The 12,571-nt window shown below is 42.0% G+C and overlaps 1 protein-coding gene across 2 annotated transcripts in view; it reads left to right on the top strand.

The window, feature by feature from the left end:
- Positions 1–12,571, top strand: part of tspan5a (tetraspanin 5a) — a 29,930-nt gene that overhangs the window by 5,595 nt on the left and 11,764 nt on the right. For both annotated transcript variants that reach the window (XM_064931695.1, XM_064931696.1), the window contains exons 2-4: positions 3,855–3,905; positions 5,037–5,183; positions 6,604–6,774. In XM_064931695.1, the coding sequence (XP_064787767.1) occupies positions 3,855–3,905; positions 5,037–5,183; positions 6,604–6,774 (369 nt within the window). The remainder of the gene's footprint in view (positions 1–3,854; positions 3,906–5,036; positions 5,184–6,603; positions 6,775–12,571) is intronic.

Genomic DNA, 12,571 nt, shown 5'->3' on the forward strand with positions numbered 1-12,571 from the left:
CCCCAAAGCCATGACTGCTGAACAGTTAATTAAACAGCTACCCAGACTTTCTGTTTTCACCCCCTACCTACATGTACTTCAATCAATCACGTAACCAAACCTACATGTACATATAACCTCAGTCAGTCACTCCAACTACCTCATACCCCAGGACACTGACTCAGTACCAGTGGTACTCCTTGTATATAGCCTCGTTATTGTTATTTTGTTGTATTACTATTTTCTTTTGATCTATTTGTTAATATTCCTACTTGTAAACTGCATCTTTGGGAAAGGGCTCGTAAGTAAGAATTTCCCTGTAAAGTCTACACTTGTTGTATTTGGCGCATGTGACGAATACAATTCGATTTGTTTAAGTATATGGATTAGTCTCGTTGTGAATCATCTCTGAAGTGATACACTCAGTCCAACTGAGGAGTGTGAATCTGTGTATGTTACCTAATGTATTTCTGCATCCCAAATGGCACCATAGTTCCTACATAGTGACCTACTTTGGGGTCGAGTTACCTACATTTGAATGTTTATTTGTTTTTTGGAAAGCTACCAGGTCTTGCCAGCCATTTTGATATTCAGTGTAATCTCTGGGAATTAAAGAAGTGGCGTCGGTACAGTTTGCATTTTCCTACAAATGTTTCAGCCGTCTTGCTTTCAATGGCTGAAGGGATCATTTATTATAGTGATCCTGTTCATAAACAAATAGCTAATAGGTTTGTGTACTAAGTAACCAATAATCAATCTTTCAACGATTTACAGAAAACCAACCCTAACCTGACATGTATGCAGTTCAACCCTACTTCCAAGGGTTATTTTATTTAGGGTGACTTTATTCATCATGGCTCTTCCTTCGACGAGGACACATTCGAAACGGGCCCCAGAGGACCAGACACATTTTCCCTTTTACCTAAATATGCAGATTGTGCTTCAAAACGCACAGTGAACCAACCATATCTAGGCTACATGACCCACAGTGTGTGTCGGCCATAAATTGCCTCTGACACAGCATTTAACAACCTGAGATTTAGCCTGACACTATTATTCTCATCCCAATTCTGGTTCACACACTGTATGACAATATCCCTGTATGGTAATACAGCTTACTTTCTTGCATTTGACTCCATTGTCGCTGAACTGGTAGCCAATAAAAGTGCTGGAGAGGAAGGAATCCGCTCAAGGATTTCACCATGTGACCAATGGGGACTTTAAAATAGTTACAGAGTTGAATGGCTGTGCTAAGGGAAAACTGTGGCTGGATCAACAACATTGCAGTTATTGCGCAATGCTAACCTAATTGACCGAGGGCAAAGAATAAAGTCTGTACAGAATGCAAACATTCCAAAACATACATTCTGTTTGCAACAAGACACTAAAGTAATACTGCAAAAAAATGTGGCAAAGCCATTCACTTTTTGTCCTGAATACAAAATGTTTGGGGCAAATCCATTACAACACGTTACTGAGTACCACTCTCCATATTTTCAAGCATAGTGGTAGCTGCATCATGTTATGTTTATGCTTGTAATCGTTTAGGACCGGGAAGTTTTTCTGGATAAAAAATAAACTGAATGGAGCTAAGCACAGGCAAAATCCTAAGGGGAAACCTTGTTGTCTGCTTTCAGCAGACACTGAGAAAGGAATTCACCTTTTCAAAGTCCAAATTTACACTTGAATTGCTTACCAAGAAGACAGTGAATGTTCAGGAGTTACAGTTCGGACTTAAATCTACTTGAAAACCTATGGCAAGACCTGAAAATGGTTGTCTAGCAATGAATTTTGAAAATAATAGTGGGCAAATGTTGCACAATCCAGGCGTAGAAAGCTCTTAGAAACTTACCCAGAAAGACTCACAGCTGTAATCACTGCCAAAGATGCTTCTGCAAAGTATTGACTCACAGGTGTGAATACTTATGTAAATAAGATATTTCTGTATTTTATTTTCAATAACATGTTTTAACTTTGTCATTATGGGGTGTTGTGTGTAGATGGGTGAGACAAAAATCTATCTAACCCATTTGAATTCAGGCTGTAACATGAGAAAATGTGGAATAAGTCAAGGGGTATGAGTACTTTCTGAAGACATGGTATGTGATCGTGAGCCTTGCTGAGATGAATGACAAGTCGAAGTGCTCTCTGTTGTCACGACAACAGATGCCTTTAGGCATTGTTGTCAAGGGGAAGGAACTTAGTAGTTAGGCTGTTCTAAGAATCACCAAGCATTTTTTTTCAGGATATTGATATAATCACCCCCCCCCCCAAAATCTAGCCAGTTTGTTTGTGCTATCATGCCAGCTCCCTGTCACTCATGGTCCTGTTTGGCTTGACTGACAGCAATAGCGTTGGCAGGAGCCCAAACAGATCTGGGCTACCCAAAACCACCCTCATTGTCTTTAGGTAGAATTCAAACAACTCAGAGCCGTTACATTTGCGTGTGTGTGTGTGTGTGTGTGTGTGTGTGTGTGTGTATATGGGTCTGTATATGGGTGTGTATATGGGTGTGCATGAGTGTGGGTGTATGAGTGCATTGACTATGTCCATCACCCAGCTGTCGAGGCTTGGCTCTTGTCTCTCATGTTAGTTTAGCCTATTGATCCAAGCCGTTTGGGTATCCCAGCCATCAGAACACACAGGACGGCTCCTTCTGGCGCTTCCTCTCACATACAGTAAATATGCAGAGCACTGACCAAACTGCGCCATCAGCCTACATGTTATGACCTTGCAGTCATTCTTCTCCAGAGTGACAATGAACTTGTATCATTGATCACCGAACGATGTCTGATCGAAGTTTAGGGGTGTGCTGCTCTTCTTTATAGCTCTAGCCACACGTCTCTGTTGGTTGTGGCACCCTCTTTATACTTGCCCCTAGGCCTCAGATCTCAGACCAGCCCTTAGCCAACAGCTCTGTATTACAACCACATGAAGTGGCCCTGGTACACTAACAGGAGAACAGTGTTGTTCAGGATAGAGTAATAGTTTGCAAACAATGCCAGACTGCAGCCAGATGGGGTGCAATGGCCACTCTGCCAGTGTCCCAATTTTCCCTGTAGCTGGCTTATAAATGCAGCCGTTTGTTCATATCATTCCGTGACATATAGCAAAGTTGCACAGCGCTGGCTGATAGGGCCTGTTCAATCCGAGCTGGAAGGTTGGACAGCTTGGGCCTGTCTCGTTCACTTCCTGTTGTTGTCATATGGAAATGGTCCGCTGCATTCAGACAGATTTCAGACGCCTGGCCCCACCCCACAGCTTCCTCTCAGACAGACAGACGGATGTACGGACAGGCAGGCAGAGAAACAGAATAGACAAACATAAGGACAGACGGTCAGACAGGGAGGGAGGCTCCCTTTCAACTGAGATAGCAGTTGAAGATGTTATCACCAAGTTAGTTAGTTAGTTCTGTCAAACGTCCATGGTCAATCTATTTCATTGATGAAACCTGGCTTTTCAGAATAAGGGTTTCACAAAATTGTCCCAGAAATCAAATTGCTAAAATTCTGAATGGGCATATGTTTTCAGTTGAGTGAGATATTCCTTGGGAGAATTGTACATTCTGGCTTTTTTAAATCCTTGACTCCTGTTTAGAATATGCAAGTGAAGATGTCCAAATATGCAATTTAGTAGTGGAAAGTGAAGTAATGTGTGTTGTGTGTTTATGTAACTGACGAGCATCGCTGACACCCATGATGTGGAGGAAACCTTTTTAAGTGTCAAGGGTGATATTGAAAGATAATACATTTCGACAAAGGTGAACTTGAGTGCAGGAAGGAGAGGTTTCACCCTCTTTTTTGTCCCTGAGATTTGTGACAGTATATGATGCACGTGATTAATGTGACATGTTGTCTTTCGGTCGTCTCTTTCAGTTGCTGGGTGTGGCCTTCCTTGGAATCGGACTATGGGCATGGAATGAGAAGGTGAGTAACATAAGGAGACTAGGTAGCATAAGGACCCAGTAAGAACATCAAATAAGGTCTTATTTAACAAAGAAATTTTCACTTAAGTGCAATATACAATCAGTCTTTTCCCACCCTTTGTCATTTACCTCCCTTGTGTCTAGAAGAGAAGGAAGCCAGCTGCTGACCAGCACCAGGCTTCCAAGCATTATCTTTGATATAAGACAGCCCAAGTTCTCAAACTTGGGAGTATTTGGAGTAATTTGTGAAAATAGATTATGGAAACAACACCAGATGCACCCATAAGGGCACTGTCTACCCTTTTGCCTTGCTCTGACATACAGGCCTTGTAGGATCCATTTTGTCTTACTTATGTGCTTGTTGTGTTGTCTATAGTTTGTCTATCTTGGGTCTTGGGTCTAACCAGTAAAGAAGCACAAAACCAGTAAGGAGGAAGTGCATGAGTTGTTTTGGGGAATACAAACATAGTTGTTTTTATTAGAAAGATTGAAACTGGGGTGGTAGGTAGCCTAGTGGTTAGAGCATTAGGCCAGTAACCAAAAGGTTGCTGGATCAAATCCCTGAGCTGACAAGGTAAAAATATGTTGTTCTGCTCCTGAACAAGGCAGTTAACCCACTGTTCCCTGGTAGGCCATCATTGTAAATAAGAATTTGTTCTTAACTGACTTGCCTAGTTAAATAGAAAAAAGACAAAAAATCTACTAGGGAGGAGCTGGGAGAAAATACCAAGGCTGACAGCTTGACATACTGTATTATAATAGGGAGTTAACCTTAGAATGATAGTGGTGCCTGGTACTGAGGTATCCCAGGCCAAAACAGAACCTCTGTTTGATCAAGGACTTTTTATGAATTCCTTACACAAGTTTGGGTCGTACTGGAATAGAGGAACTCTGGAATAGAGGATAGAATAGAATAGAACTATAAAGTTTTTTTAACACTTGACCCCTTACATGTCCTATTCATCTTGTCTTTTATGCCTTCTATTCCCTCACATGGTTTTATAGCTTCCTTTTTAACCAACATTTTTTTTCTCTCTTTCTCTCTCTCTCTCTCTCTCTCTCTCTCTCTCTCTCTCTCTCTCTCTCTCTCTCTCTCTCTCATTTGTTTGTTTGTTTGTTTGTTTCTCTCCAGGGTGTTCTCTCCAACATCTCGTCCATCACAGACCTGGGGGGCTTTGACCCTGTCTGGCTCTTCCTGGTGACGGGAGGGGTCATGTTTATCCTGGGCTTCGCCGGCTGCATCGGAGCGCTGAGGGAAAACACCTTACTGCTCAAGTTTGTACGTCCACAACTCTCTCACTCCCAGTTGGCTCCCATAGACATACACATTTCTATGTGTGTGTATATACATCATTTATGTATATGTTATATAGATGATTGGCTCCCTCTTGAACTATAGCAACAGACTTAGTGCCTGTACTTCCCGCGGCTATGTCCCACATGTTTAGTCCATGATGTGTAGCCTTTTTCTGGGGCTGGGAAACCATGTCCCGTCTCACACATCAGTTATTACAGAACACTTCTGTCAGGTGTGTTAGTGCTGGGCTAAAACGAATATGTGCACTGCCTGGAGGTTGATTCTCCAGGAATGGAATGAGAAACACAGGACCAAATCTTCCGTGCTAAATCTTAGCTTTGTGTATGCTTGTTACCCTTTATCCCTCTCTTTCCCTCTTTCACCCTCTCTTTATCCCTCTCTTTATCCCTCTCTTTCACCCTCTCTTTAACCCTCTCTTTATCCCTCTCTTTCACCCTCTCTTTCACCCTCTCTTTCACCCTCTCGTTATCCCTCTCTTTTCCCTCTTGTTCACCCTCTCTTTATCCCTCTCTTTCATCCTCTCTTTCACCCTCTCTTTATCCCTCTCTTTCACCCTCTCTTTCACCCTCTCTTTATCCCTCTCTTTCACCCTCGCGTTATCCCTCTCTTTATCGCTCTCTTTCCCCCTCTTTTTCCCCCTCTCTTTATCCCTCTCTTTCCCTCTCTCGTTATCCCTCTTTCCCCCTCTCGTTATCCCTCTCTTTATCCCTCTCTTTCCCCCTCTCTTTATCCCTCTCTTTCCCCCTCTCTTTATCCCTCTCTTTTACCCTCTCTTTTCCCCTCTCTTTACCCCTCTCTTTTCCCCTCTTTTCCCCCTCTTTTTATCCCTCTCTTTTCCCTCTCTTTCCCCCTCTCTTTATCCCTCTCTTTTCCCCTCTCTTTCCCCCTCTCTTTATCCCTCTCTTTATCCCTCTCTTTCACCCTCTCTTTAACCCTCTCTTTATCCCTCTCTTTCATCCTCTCTTTCACCCTCTCGTTATCCCTCTCTTTCACCCTCTCTTTCACCCTCTCTTTCACCCTCTCATTATCCCTCTCTTTTCCCTCTTGTTCACCCTCTCTTTATCCCTCTCTTTCATCCTCTCTTTCACCCTCTCTTTATCCCTCTCTTTCACCCTCTCTTTCACCCTCTCTTTATCCCTCTCTTTCACCCTCTCTTTCACCCTCGCGTTATCCCTCTCTTTATCGCTCTCTTTCCCCCTCTTTTTCCCCCTCTCTTTATCCCTCTCTTTCCCCTCTTTATCCCTCTCTTTCCCCCTCTCTTTATCCCTCTCTTTTCCCCTCTCTTTCCCCCTCTCTTTATCCCTCTCTTACCCACTCTTTTTATCCCTCTCTTTCCCCCTCTCTTTATGACTCTCTTTATCCCCCTGTTCCTGTGTTCCAGTTCTCTGTATTCCTGGGGATCATCTTCTTCCTGGAGCTGACGGCTGGAGTGTTGGCCTTTGTCTTTAAGGACTGGATCAAGGACCAGCTCAACTTCTTCATCAACAATAACATCCGGGCGTACCGTGATGACATCGACCTCCAGAACCTCATAGACTTCACACAGGAATATGTAAGTGTATGAGAAAATGTAGTTATTACAGAGGAGAAGCGCTGGTTTGAGTAAGGTGAAGAGATGGTCTTGTAAGGTGCGGGGGTAGGAGCATGTGTGTGTTGGCGTGTGAGAAAGCGATAGAACCTGGTTGCCCCACTCACATTTCCCAATGCCTTGGCAACGTATACCATGTTTCTATAGCAACTAGGGGAGGCAGGGTGGCCTACGATTCTCGTCGGATGTGTAGCGCTCTTAAGAATTTTTGTGAAAAGGATATTTTTATCCATGGCATGAGAATCTCCCATAGTATCTTCAATATTGCTCCCAATCCAGGAATCAGGTAAATTTGAAATCTGTTGTGGAGTACATACCACCCAGCACAACATGTTTGCAGTCAAAAATTTGATTTTTCCAGTGTTTTATATACTGTTCCTTCAGAATGTATTCAAGGTGTGATTAATTGTCCTTTTTTTGTCAACGATCTCCACAAAATACTCTGTAATGTAAAATACTATGTAATGTATTGTAAAGTGGAAGAGAAATTTGAACATTTAAAAAAATAGTCTCTACAGGCGTCCTTCTTTACACTATGTCATTTAGGTTAGTATTGTGGAGTAACTACAATGTTGTTGATCCATCCTCAGTTTTCTTCTATCACAGCCATTAAACTCTATAACTGTTTTAAAGTCACCATCGGCCTCATGGTGAAATCCCAGAGCGGTTTCCTTCCTCTTTGGCAACTTAGTTAGGAAGGACACCTGTATCTTCGTAGAGACTGGGTGTATTGATACACCATCCAAAGTGTAATTAATAACTTCACCATGCTCAAAGGGATATTCAATGTCTGCTCTTTTTTACCCATCTACCAATAGATGCTCTTCTTTGCGAGGCATTGGAAAACCTCCCTGGTCTTTGTTGTCGAATCTGTGTTTGAAATTCACTGCTCGACTGAAGGACCTTACCGATAATTGTATGTGTGAGGTACAGAGATGAGGAAGTCATAAAAAATCATGTTAAACACTGTTATTATTACACACAGAGTGAGTCCATGCAACTTGTAACTTGCAACTTTCAGCTTTTCATTTTTTATGAATTTGTAAAGATGTCTAAAAACATTATTCCACTTTGACATTATGGGGTATTGTGTGTAGGCCAGTGACACAAAATCTTCATTTAATCCATTTTCAATTCAGGCTGTAACACAACGAAATGTGGAAAAGTCAAGAGGTGAGAATACTTTCTGAAGGCACTGTACATCTCCACACTCTGAGTTTGGAATAATATTGTGAAAATTCATATAATGACCTTTTAGAGTAAGAGCTGAAACAGTATTCTCTATGGACACAAGGTTTGTTTGTTGGCAGTGTACTTGTTGCTGATTATGACTAGATATACTCTTGGATGACCACTCACATAAAGACGATGATTTAGAAGGCCAGATCCAAAGGTCTAACACTAGTGAAGTCCAGTTTGTAGAAATGCACAGGGCAGACCTCATAGCAGATGCCCTGGTCTCACAGAATTGGACCCATTAAAAGGTCTACCCTAAAATCCATAAGGCCAAAACCAGCCAGGATCAAATGAGGGAGCTGTACTCTGCCCTGTCCACTCCAACCCAGAAGGAGGCTTTCTACGGGATTTTGAAATGAGAAATATCCTTGGCTTATCATGGAGAAAAACCCAAAACCGGTCAGGGATGATTACCTGGAACAGATGAAATCTGAGAATTTCTACAGTGCAAGAATATCTCTTCCATATTTGAGAGACGTTGCTACTGGAGAAACGATACACAAAGCGCTCAATGGTCCAGAAACACAGAGACGAGTGGGAGAGAGGGCAGGAGATAAGCCTGCGCGGGGCTGCCTTGCAGAATGTTCTGAGGACCATGGACAGTCAGAACACCAGCATAGAGAGACTGTTTGAACCTGATCAATATGGAGAAGAGGGAAGAACTGTTCTATTACAAGGCCAACCACTCAGAAAATCATGTTGGATTGGGCGTCCAGACAACTTTTTTCAGACCGTTTTTGAATGTCTTTCTCTGAATGTGCTAGCAGGTACATCTCATTCATCGGGACGTGAGTCTCGCTGATGTTATACTGTACTGCAATCCAGACTTGAAGCCAGTTATTCCACACATTCACTCCCATCCAGAGAAGATCATCTTCAGCCTGGAAGGTTTTGATGAGTTGAACGTTTCTTTCTGTGTTGCAGCAATTTCCAGCAATGACCTCAACCAGAAAGATCCCTGGAAGATAATCCTGGGGACCTTTTGAGTAAAAACATCTTACCCAGATCATTTCTACTCATCGCTAGCAGACCAGGAGCTTTAGACATTCTGAAGACACTCCTTGAAGATCCATGCTATATAGAGATTCTTGGATGTTCACAGGAGGGAGTTGAGGAATACGTTCAGAATTTCTTTGACAATGATTAGCAAAAAACATCAACTGTGATGTATGTGAAAGGATTAAAAATTAAAAATGTGTTCACAACATGTTCCAGTTATGTGCTGGTTTGTTTCCACTGTTTTGAGAGAACGTTCTGAGAAAGGCACAGATCTACAGTACATCATGCTTTGGACACATTTTACTCATACATCATGGTTAAGAATCAGGTGCTCCTGCCCGAAACCTCCTTCAATGTCTTGGCAATTTAGCAAGAAGAGGAATACAGAAAAAACAAGTTGTAATTCAAGAATTTTCTGTGATCTCCAAAGTGCCATCACTGTTTTTGAACAAGGTCTTATTGAAGAAGACAACCCACTGCCAAACAGTTTACAGCTTTGATCACCACATACTCCAAGAGTTATTTGCAGCAATATTATACACTGAGCGTACAAAACATTAGGAACACCTTCCTAATATTGAGTTGCACCCCCTTTTGCCCTCGGAACAGCCTCAATTTGTCGGTGCATGGACTCTACAGGGTGTCAAGCCTTCCACAGGGATGCTGCTGGCCCATGTTGACTCCAATGCTTCCCACAGTTGTGTCAAGTTACCTGGATGTCTTTTGTGGGGTGGATCATTCTTGATACACACGAGAAACTGTTGTGTGTGAAAAACCCAGCAGCGTTGCAGTTCTTGACACACTCAAACCGGTGTGCCTAGCACCTACTACCCTACCCCTTTCAAAGGCACTTAAAACATTTGCCAATTCACCCTCTGAATGGCACACATACACAATCCATGTCTCAATTGTCTCAAGGCCTAAAAATTATTCTTTAACCTCTCCTGCCCTTCATCTACACTGATTGAAGTGGATTTAACAGGGGACATCAATAAGGGATTATAGCTTTCACCTGGTCAGTCTGTCATGGAAAGAGCAGCGGTTCCTAATGTTTTGTACAGTCAGTGTATGTTCTCTGTGATGAAGAAGAGTGTCGTGACTTGACTTTAACATTAACTTCTTGAAACTCCCCATCCCGGATCCGGGTTTGTGACTAAAGCCTCAGGCTCATTAGCATAACGCAACGTTAACGATTTCTGAAAATCGCAAATAAAATTAAAATAATCATAACTCTCATAGCCTTTTCTTAACAACACTGTCATCTCAGATTTTCAAAATATGCTTTTGAACCATAGAAATTGACTAATTTGTGTAAGAGTATGCAAAGCTAGCATAGCATTTTGAGTAGCATTTAGCACGCAACATTTTCACAAAAACCAGATAACCAAATAAATAAAATAATTTACCTTTGAAGAGCTTCTGATGTTTTTAGCGGAATGACAACAACCTGGCTGCTTGTTATGAGGAGACTCTCAGTTACATACCAAATGCGCAGTTTTTCCTGAAAGCATCTGTGTGTAGGAGAAATGCTGCCCACATTGCGTCTGGCTACCGAAACATGAATGTAAATTCAGTCACCTACAACGTAAAACCTTTTCCGGATTAACTACATAATATCGACCCTTGTAACATGGCAAACGTTGTTTGGAATCAATCCTCAAGGTGTTTTTTCACATATCTCTTCATTGATATGCAGTTTGTGGAAGCTTGTCGTTTCCTCTCTGTACGCATGGAAAAATACTGGCAGGTGACTTTTGCGCACCAATTTCGCGCAGGACACCGGGCGGACACCTGGTAAATGTGGTCTCTTATGGTCAATCTTCCAATGATCTGCCTACAAATACGTCACAATGCTGCAGACACCTTGGGGAAACGACAGAAAGGGCAGGCTCATTCCTCTCGCATTCACAGCCATATAAGGAGACAATGGAAAACAGAGCCTCAAAAATCCTTGTCATTTCCTGGATGCCATCTCATCTTGGTTTTGCCTGAAGCTCACGTTCTAGGGCACGCACAGAGAATATCTTGGTATTTCTGGACACATCAGAGTGTTTTCTTTCGAATGGTATCAATTATATGCATAGTCGAGCATCTTTTTGTGACAAAATATCTTGTTTAAAACGGGAACGTTTTTCATCCAAAAATGAAATAGCGCCCCCATAGATGTAAGAGGTTAATCTGAAGAACCAATTTTTAAATTAAGTTACCCATCAAAGGTTTACCCATCACATCTATAAACATATTAATCATAACCTCATATCATTCTGAACAGTCGTAACCTCCTTGCATCAGCCTTACTTATGATTCAGTACTACATAAATTGGTTTAATTATTTATTCACTAGCTAATTACATGGAACACAGGATAAACAGACACACTCTGCACCGGTTATTGACTGGAGACTTAATATGCCGAAAACAAGTCCCTAGCGGAATGACAACAACCTGGCTGCTTGTTAAAGAAGAGACGGAGAGGGACACTTAACATTGGTACATTCAGAAACTACTCTCGCCGCAGTAACCATATACTTTGCACAAGAAATGCCGCCCACTGTGAGTAAGAAATCATGAATGTATTTACGTGTTTGGCCTGGGTTTGCCAGGGGTCTCTCAGTGAACAGGGCACCCTTGTAAGGCTCTGATTTTCCAAAACGGTTCCAACAAGTCTTCTACTGTTGTCCTTCTTCCTAGTTGTCCAGTATCCGGTGACTTGTCGTGTAGTCCTGAACAGAACTACAGAGTTGATTTTTCGTCCATTCCCTCTTGAAGATAGGCGAGCCAGCCGTATCAATGGTTCTCCAGTGGGGTGATGAGAGTCGCATAACACAATGGTTTGAGCAGAGGAACAGGATGGTCCTTATTTTGCTTTTGAAGATACTTTACTTAGGACAGCTAATCAGCCATACCAGTGATTGTCCAGGAGGTGAGTTTATCTTCTCCACCTCGTGTTGAGATTCAAAGTTCAAACCATTTTAAACGTGCAGCTGCAGCTTCACGCTTTTCTGGTCCAATCATTTATACATTTTGCTCGAAAGGGGAGGTTCCGGCAGGCACGTTCTCTGACCTCACTCCGGTGCGATGACTACTGAGTGTGCAAAGTTAATGGAAAACAATTATCTCTTATAGCTTCTGAAATCACATCCCACTCTTAACAAAATCACCTTCATCATTTTTCATATTACATGCACCACGCATAGTATGGAAACTTTATGTATGTAGTGTGTATACTTTCCAAGTTACAGTATTTCCTTTAACATTTTTAATGACATAAAATAACAAACAAAATGACATTAGTGTTCTATAGATTGCCTCTGATATTCCCCCGTTCTACGTTAGAAATATTGTTTGAAAAAGTCTGAGACAAAGAACATTCCGGGAAAAAGTCTGAGACAAAGAACATTCTGGGAGTGCAGGCGTGAATCTTCTTCCTTGATTTACAACAGGGTGTGAGTTGTTAATCCCCACTAGTTCTTTCCTTCCCCCTCTATGGGTGAGAGTGGGTCTAATTTAAGTTTCATTGCAAACCT

This window comes from Oncorhynchus masou, chromosome 23, assembly GCF_036934945.1.
Source record: "Oncorhynchus masou masou isolate Uvic2021 chromosome 23, UVic_Omas_1.1, whole genome shotgun sequence".
Lineage (NCBI taxonomy): Eukaryota > Metazoa > Chordata > Actinopteri > Salmoniformes > Salmonidae > Oncorhynchus > Oncorhynchus masou.